Below are 9029 nucleotides of genomic sequence, written 5' to 3'. Positions count from 1 at the left end.
TCGATCGGAATTTTGATATGTGAAATGAGCCATTTTTTAACATTTCCTCCGTGAATTAGTGCAAGACAATGTGGCAAAGTCAAATGTTTCAAGAATTTATAAATTGATGTTATTTGATATGTTGGGTCAAATTTATTTTACGACAGAAATAGTAGTTCTAGTATTAGGGTAGTGAATTATATATTTATATTTTTAATTACAAGATTCATTTTATTAATTTTTTTAAAATTTTAAATTTCGTGATTTTCAATATATCAATAACTGATATGTGGAGAAGTAAGATTTTTGTAAATTTCCTTTACAAGATTTTAATGAGGCGATCCTAAGGCATTCAAAAATACTAGAATGTTGTATTTTTTTTTTTCCTTCATCACATGTTTTTCTCATTGGAATTTTTATTTTTTGCAAGATTTTAACGAGATATATTCTTTGTGCATGGTCATCCATGAGGGAGTGTTGTAAATATATAAATATAGTAAAATACATTCCATATATTTGATGGATGGCCATTAGAATTATTACATATTCATATATGCTTATTTTTCATGTTCACGTATTCCATAAATTTATGTATTGTCATTTTATAAATTCATGTATTCATTTATTATAATGTTTAATCTCATGCTTATAAAAAATAAAAAGAAATAATATTTAACTCTTGAAAAATTAATTTCATAGATTGTGCTATTTCAATTGTCTTTTTACTTCTCTTTAATTTTATAACAAAAACTTAAAGATTTAGGATTGATTTAGATTTAGAAATGAGATGAGATGATTTTAGATAAAAGATTAAAATTAAAATATATATTGTTAGAATATTATTTTTTAATATTATTATCATTTTAAAATTTTGAAAAGTTAAATTATTTATTATATTTTATATAAGAATTTTAAAAATTTATAATGATAAAACAAGATGAAATAGTTGTTTAAATATTATACAAAGGACGTTGCTACCGAACACTTTAGATTTTTTTTTTTTTTTTACTTTTACTTTCACCATTAATTTAAACTGTTTAGTTATTTTTTTTAAAAAAAACGCATATTTATTTAAAAGCACTTATTTAATTACTGAATAAAAAAAATTAAAAAAAAAAAATCGGTGGTGACCACTTTCTGTGGGAAAAGCATTCCGCTTTTCCATACAAATTATGGATTGGGGTTGTAAACTTGTAATAGCAATAAATGCAATACAAAGAGGAAAGGAAATGACCCATATGTCAATCAGGGAGTGGGACTGGGGGAGACAGGAGTACCTCGACATACGAGCTGTCGAGCTGATAACTTTCCCTTTCATGGGATCCACACATCACCTTCAAATTCAATGCCAACCGTTACGACTTCTTCATGTTTCAGCCTTTATCGGGACTTTGTACACAAATAAGTACCCGCTACTTGACCACTCCTAATGTCTGTCTTCTCTTCCAACACCCACACTTTCCTGTCTTTTTTTATTTTTTATTTTTTATTTCTTAAAAAAATATTATTTTATCTACTCAATTTATGCTCTCATTTTAACATATTATATATTTTAATTTTTTTTATTTAATAATTAAAGAAGTGATATATTGATTTTTTTTTTATATTTTTTAAAGATATTTTAAAATGATAAAAAAAATTTTTTTAAAAAAAAACTGAATTTTAGCCTAACGGTTAAAATGAGCGCTCTTTTTTCTTTTGTTTACAATGATTGTAGGTGAAACAAAATTGTCATTTTCTGTTGTCTGGTCAATATGTCTATGAAATTATCACTCCACTCTATTGGACAGCATGGAAATTCAACTGCCATGTATGAATTTGCTGTAGACGCATGCAGCGGAGTGATCTTATTTCCCGACAAAATGTTTTGAATTTTCTACCGACATTTACCTAAGTCGGTATTTGAAATGTGAATGAATGACTTTTGACTTTTGGGGTTGTATTTAATGAATTTGCTCTAGACGCCCACAAGAAACAATTCACGAAAGATACAGTTTCTGCACTGACTGGTAGTTAGCTCACGCCCAGCCAAAAAAATAATACAATTACTAAAGGGTCACGTTTGGTCTCATCTTGGCTGACACACAACTATCGTCTTTCTGGCAATAAAATGTAAAATATGATATGAGTTGGAATGAAAATTAAATAAAATATTATAAAAATATTATTTATTATTATTATTATTATTTTAATATTTGAAAAAATTTAAATTATTTATTTTATTTTGTGTGAGGATTTGTAAAAATTATAATAATGAGATAAGATGGTTTGAGAGTCCCTCTTAATCCAAACAGAGCCTCATAATTTTAACTTCGAATTTTAGAGAAATGCTTTAGCCAATCATACAAAAATAAATTTGACGTAACTTGATGTTTTATATTAAATTATAAAATTATTTTTATTATAAAATAGATTTAACATACCACATCAAACCATATCAATTTGTACGTGACTTGATATAGTACGTTAAATTATAAAATTATTTTTATTGTAAAATAAATATAATATAACACATCAAATTACGTAAATTTGTAAATTTATTTTTGTTTTGTTTTTTTTGATGTAGCAATTCTCCAAATTGTAACACTTATCTTTTCTTTTTTTTCTCCTCTTTTTTTTATATATTTTTTTTGTCGTCGTTTGGGTATAGTGAAGTCCGGGGACCAGAAATAGAAAATCTAACCCTCATTTTGGATGCCCTAGAACCAGAGACCCAGAGTCGCAGAACACTGGAAATCCTACGAGATAAAGAAAGGCTTTTTATGCACTTTGAATCCACTTTCCTGTATTCCATTCCGACAAATAACAAAACAAAAGGCTGTGCCAAAGTATTTAAGATTGTTTTGACCTAACATTGTTTGCATTTAAACTAGCCAGAGGCCCAGAGCCATCGTTCGAACTCGAGATAGAAGGTTAGAAGTAGGGCTTTGTTTGTTTGAATAATAAATCGCAGTGAGTTCTAAAAAGCCAACCTACTCGAAATGTTGCTTTGCGAAGAGATTATACTCTCTCTCAATTTGGTATCAAACAAGCACAACAACAGAGTGAAACTTTGTATTACTACATCAACTACAACTTCTGTATAATAACATGTTCCTTTTTCTCTGATGATTTCTTGACTGCTTGTCAGCAACCTCAGGGAGAGACTTGCAAAATTTGGAACGTGGAGAACAATTGAAGTAATAGAATTGAGAATTGGAGAGAGAGAGAGAGAGAGAGAGAGAGAGAAGAATGAGGACTAACACGAAGAAGAGAAGAAGCTCACATCCAAAAATTGAATAATTATGGCTATATTTCACTGATCTCATCTTCACTACATACACCCACATCTATCACCATGGTTCCTTTCTTCTTCGAGTTCATGATTCGGCAACAGTTTCTCCGTGGGGACTGCCGAAAAGCACACGAAACCACGTTAGGAAGTTAGTAGCACCACAGTCATAATTTAGCACAAGTGAATTTCATCAGTTTTCGATTTTTGACTTTAGAAGCTCTATGTGGAAACCAAGAGACAGTATGGATAATTAGACCCATTGGTGTCTGTCCTAAAACAAAAGAAGCACATAGAGATCGAAGAAACTACTTACTCTATCCCATAGATGTGGGTCAAGCTTCTTGTAAACCTCCACTCTGTCAAGACTCGCAGGATCAGCCATTTTCCACTTGCATGCAGGGTGAGAGACACGATGCCGAACATATTCACTCATTGTCTGGTTCATTGAACTCAATCTTGCCTTCGACAAGTAAAATACAAAAGGCTTTTGGCAGGGGTTTCGGCTAACTGGCCGTGTGTTGAATGCATATGCGGTGTAATCTGCCTTTCTGTACCAATTCAAGAATGTCCTTGAAGGCATTTCTATCTCACGGGGTGAAAAGACTCCACGAAATATTTGAACAGCAAATCCCCATGAGACAGAAATAGTCCACCTTTTGGATTTGTCATAACAAATTGATTGTTGCATGAGCCCTGCTGAGTCCAACTTCATAGGTACAGTAAGCTGCTGGAGGGCTTGAACGCGAGTCACATTGGGGAAGATGGGTTCAACCACATCAAGGTGATGCAATGACACCAAGGGTGCCACCGGATGCGCGGCAAGAAGTCCGAACAAGTTCCCATACACATCGTACTGATTGTCATTGACCAGAAACAAAAGCAGACATTGTTAGAATCAACGTTGTTGATCTTTCCGAATAATACATTACGAAGGTTTAATGGCAAGAAACATCTAGGGATGGCAAACTCGCACCCATTGTAATAGTTTTAATCAGTTATAAAAGCCAAAAAAAGGGCATTTGAAGAAGTGGTTTATGTCAATTGAAAAAAAAAAAAAAAAAAAGTGGTTTATGTTAACTTTCCTAGTTCTACCGGTAAAAAAACTTTCCTTTTTCTGTCTGTGTATACAGTGTTCAATAGTAGGAATGTGACCTCAAACCAACCAACAAAATGCTCGTGGGTGCAGCATTTCAACGGGGACAAAACTAGGTCTAACGCCCTTTGCGCGTAGGTCCCAACTCCACCGATTAGCCTAGGTACGGACAGCACTGAGCTAACGTTTTCCGCTATTGCTAGACAGCTCCGAGATGCTGACCCGCTTGATGTTGGATCCCACGGGCTCCTATGCACCGATCCTATGCTCTCGAAAACGCGAATGTACACAATCCCAGGCCAATCAAACTCTAGCCAGAATTTTCCCGATACCAATATATCGGAAATTCCCAACCCCCAAAAGTAAAATCCTATTTCCAGAATCCAACGAAGGGTCCCCGATATTGTACAGATTCATATTATATAATATCGGCCGATATATCGGCCATAAGAGGAAGATTCTAGCTTTCGTAGCTGGAAAAGAACAAACGCACGCCACCGACAAGTAAATAACAAAAAAAGTCCGAGTAACAGACCTGGTGAAAACCGAGTTCTTTGGTGAGTGGAACACCGAGTTCAGCCATGCAAGCCTGCATTCGGTCATCGGAGCCATAGAGCCCCGGGTATCTCTGTATACATCGGTCTTGCATTTTAGCGAGCGCCTTGGCTAATGGGTAGCTGATCGCAAAGCCTCCGCCGCCGTATGCCATCCCATACGAAAAGTATATGTTCTGCAAATGGCTCTCTGACAAGCTTCCGATGTAGTAGAACTGGTTGTGGTCGTATTTTCTCAAGACTCGAACCAGATTCTCGGTCACGAACACGGTGTCGTCGTCGCCCATCACGAACCAGTGCACGTCCTCCAGGCCGAGACGGAGCGTCTCGGACACGATCCGTGAGATCCGAATCGCGGACCGGTGGCCCTGCCGGTTCTTGTAGGAAAACCGAGACGTGTTCCCGGAGATATACACCGGCGGGAGGTATTCCTCGTCGCCGTCGTCGGTCTTCACCGGGTGGTCCAGCCACACTACGCCTCTCATTTCCTGGGGCCTGAACCAAAGCTTGATGTAGTTCTTCCTTTTCTCCCAGAGCTTGGCCGAGGCCGCGATGCCAAAAACTATGTACCTGAGCTCCGTCGGGTGGGTTTCTCGGGAGTCAGACCGCAGAGACTTGAACACCAAGTGATCCCGAATCGAGTGTGATGATGAGGTGGCGGTGATATTCGTTTTAGAAGAAGTAGAGGAAGAGAGTCGGTGGCGGGAATTGGGGAAAGGCTCTTCATCGCAGGGGCGTGAGGTGGAGACGAGCTTCAGTGTGTAGACGATGTAGGTGAGGGAAACGAAGAGGATGAGCCAGACCAGGAGCTTGGGCAAGGCCCGGGAATGATGACCCGACCCGGAAATGGGGGTCGATGGGCTTCTCATCTGTTCCCAAATCAACTTCTCTGAATCTTTGTGCGCCCCTTTCATTCTCCCAATTCTCTTTCCAGATTTCCGGGTTATCTAAACCTAAATGCAGACAAAGATCACAGCTATAACAACAACAAAAGGTGTTAGATGCTGGAGCAACCACCAGATCTCTCTAAGAATTAGTATTCCAATAGAACTCAAACGCTATCACTTTCGAAAAAAAGAAAATCAGTGGAGAATAAGAAAGACCCAGAAAGAGATGATGGGAATGGAGTGAGAAAGAAGAAGAAGAAAGAAGAACAGCAGAGGAGCCGGATTGCAGCTCTGCTATTGCATTATAGGCATTATAGCTATAAATAACAAATATCTAAAAATATTAATATTTATAATGTCAGTAAGAACTTTTCATATTAATAAAGTAATTTTATTTAAAAATAATAATTAAACCTGAAATAATATATATAATCTTATTCTACAAATCTCGCACACTTTTTATTTTTTAAAAAATAAGTAAATATCATAATTATATAAAAAAAAAATTTATAATAGACTCTACTTTAAATGTTTGCATAACTTTCATATTCTAAAATTATATATAATATTACTTCAATTAAATATACTATTATCAATACAATTTAATTAATTCCACAAGTGACCGAAATGTAAAATTATTTAACTCACTTTTATAAATATCATTAGATTGATAAAATATAAAATTTTAGGATTTAAAAGAGCATAAGATTGCAGTTTGTATTTTAGCAGCTTGTACTATTAGCGTGTGTGAAGGAGTGTTTTGATTGATGAAAATAATTTTTTATATTTTATATTTATAATTTTTTATAAAATTTAAAATTTAAAATTTAAAATTTAAAATAATAAATAGTAATTAATAAAAATAATTTTTCGTTACGTGTGTAGAATGAATGGGTGATGTGTGCACGATCTCTGTATGGTTTTGGGTCCCACGTGGGAAAAACTCCGATAATTTGTGGTAAGATAATGGGCCCCGTAAGAAACCAATTTTCCATGTATCCACCGGCCTGCATGCAGTCCATCACGGTGATCTCACTTCCGTTACCCGGACCGACGAACTCTCGTGGGTGTGACAATGATACTCCTCTTTTTTTTTTTTTCAACAATTCTCTTCGTCTTAATTTTTTACAATATTTTAAATAAATTATTTTAGAAATTAATTAAATTAAAATTATTTAGAAATTATTATATTACTGAAAATAATTTTTAAGTGTGACTAATATGATAAAATATATAATGAACAAGAGTACGCTATTTTGTTCGATGACATGTATGTAATAATGAGGAAATCACTTTTATGCTAACTGCTATTTTTTTTTCTTTTAAAATGACATGTGCTTACTTAATTAAAAGCATTACTTCCACATGTTTTGAAGCTATAAATATAATTAAAAGAATAATTATTAAAATAGTCTTAAAAGTATGGAGAATTAATATTTTTATCTTATCCTAATATGATATGTTATTAAATTTAGTTATTATACAAATACGACGAGAATACAATATCATCCATATTTTGAAAGTATTTAATAAATATTTAAAAAAAAATTTATTAGAAAGTATCACTTCAATAACTTCATCTATATATAATTTTGTACATTTCCTTTCCACATGCATACTAACATTTCTAAAATATAATTTAAACGAATCATAACTTTTTAGAGTGTTTATTTAAATTTTAAAATACAAGGCAATATAGATAAACACCTATAATGTTTAATTTAAATACTTTGGTTTTTTTTTTTTCCTTTAAAATCTCGAGCCCCTTTTAGGAACAAGCAAAATGGGTGCCCGACGTCACATAACACACGACGACAATAAAGTTCAATATAGAATTGAAAATTGATTTGAAATATAAATATAAATATATATTTATATATAGAATTGAAAATGACATAGAAACCTATGGACTATGCAGCATTTGAATTCATATATTTTTGCAAGGATCGACCAACAACTCTTTTAAACAAAGTCAGCGGTACTATATATATAATATAGAAAATGATTTACGCACAATATTTTTTATAATATTTTACATATTTATATTTTAAATGAGATATATTTTTATAAAATATCTTATAAATATAACATTATTTTATAAAAATACCTTCATTTTATAATATTATTATACAATATATTATATAATGTATTGTGTATATATGATTACTCATATAATATATATAGAAATGATCAGCATGCATGTTCTAATATTTTGTAATTATCTCTACATGTACGTGTGCATGTGTGTGTTTTATTTATAGTATAATAGTACGTTTGGATCATCAATCTATTTTAACTCATTTCAATTTATTATTATAATTTTTTAAAATTTTAATATAAAATATAATAAATAATTAAATATTTTTAAATTTTAAAATAATAATAATATTAAAAAATAATATTTTAATAATTTAACTCAACTCAATTTAACTTTTAACTCATTTTAATATCTAAACCGCGTCCTAACTAGTTAGAGTCGTTATACAGAGATAACACACCACAAGAAGAGGTCAAAGAAATCTATGCTTATCTTTTATCAGTCCTTTTCGTGGACCAACTCAGCACTTTTTTTTTTTTTTTTTAATCTTCCTTCCTTCATTTCCTTCCTTATGCAATTGGATTTTTAGGTCAATACTGGTGAGAAATATGAACACTATTTTCAATTTCGTACTATATCGATCAGTACGGCTGATATTTATTATATTGGCCACTGAGTCGATACAAGTACCATCTATATTTCATACCGACCGTACCGGTCTTAATTTCAACCAGTACCGGCTTATATTTATTCTTTCAATTTTTTTTCATTTTTTTAAATTATAAGTTTATTTTTTGACCTTTAATTCAGACTAAACTATTTATAATCTATATATATAATTTATTTATATATATAGATTATTATTTTGAAATATAATTAAATATATATTTATATATAATTTATTCATATATTGACTATCCTGAAATGATATATAAAACGATATTAGTATTGAAATATTTCATTTCAATATTTTAATCGATACGACTTTCAGTACCATATTCAAAATATTGAATGTGACTCTAGCTTTGACAATTCTTTTAAGAAACGGTTTTTTTACAGTAATAGAGGGCGTGAATATTATCTAAATATAAAATTTCATAAAAAATTAATTTTTAATAATAAATTTTACCACTTCGGTAATGAATCATGATGGATGTTGTAACGCTGACTTTTTCTATTTGTAAAAGAAAGGGTAGAAAAGTGA

The 9029-nt window shown here is 32.1% G+C and overlaps 1 protein-coding gene across 1 annotated transcript; it reads right to left on the bottom strand.

The window, feature by feature from the left end:
* Positions 1 to 3253: 3253 nt before the first annotated feature.
* LOC109014500 lies at positions 3254 to 6112 on the bottom strand. Its single transcript, XM_018996993.2, has 3 exons — positions 4882 to 6112; positions 3567 to 4106; positions 3254 to 3369 (listed from the first exon to the last, which is right to left on the bottom strand). The coding sequence occupies exons 1-3, from the start codon at positions 5812 to 5814 to the stop codon at positions 3268 to 3270; spliced, it is 1575 nt and encodes a 524-aa protein (XP_018852538.1). The 5' UTR covers positions 5815 to 6112; the 3' UTR covers positions 3254 to 3267.
* Between the last annotated feature and the right edge of the window lie 2917 nt (positions 6113 to 9029).

The sequence above is a fragment of the Juglans regia genome, chromosome 2, assembly GCF_001411555.2.
Source record: "Juglans regia cultivar Chandler chromosome 2, Walnut 2.0, whole genome shotgun sequence".
Taxonomy (NCBI): Eukaryota; Viridiplantae; Streptophyta; class Magnoliopsida; order Fagales; family Juglandaceae; genus Juglans; species Juglans regia.
Note: the sequence above shows the minus strand (reverse complement) of the source record. Positions and strands in the feature narration are given on the sequence as shown.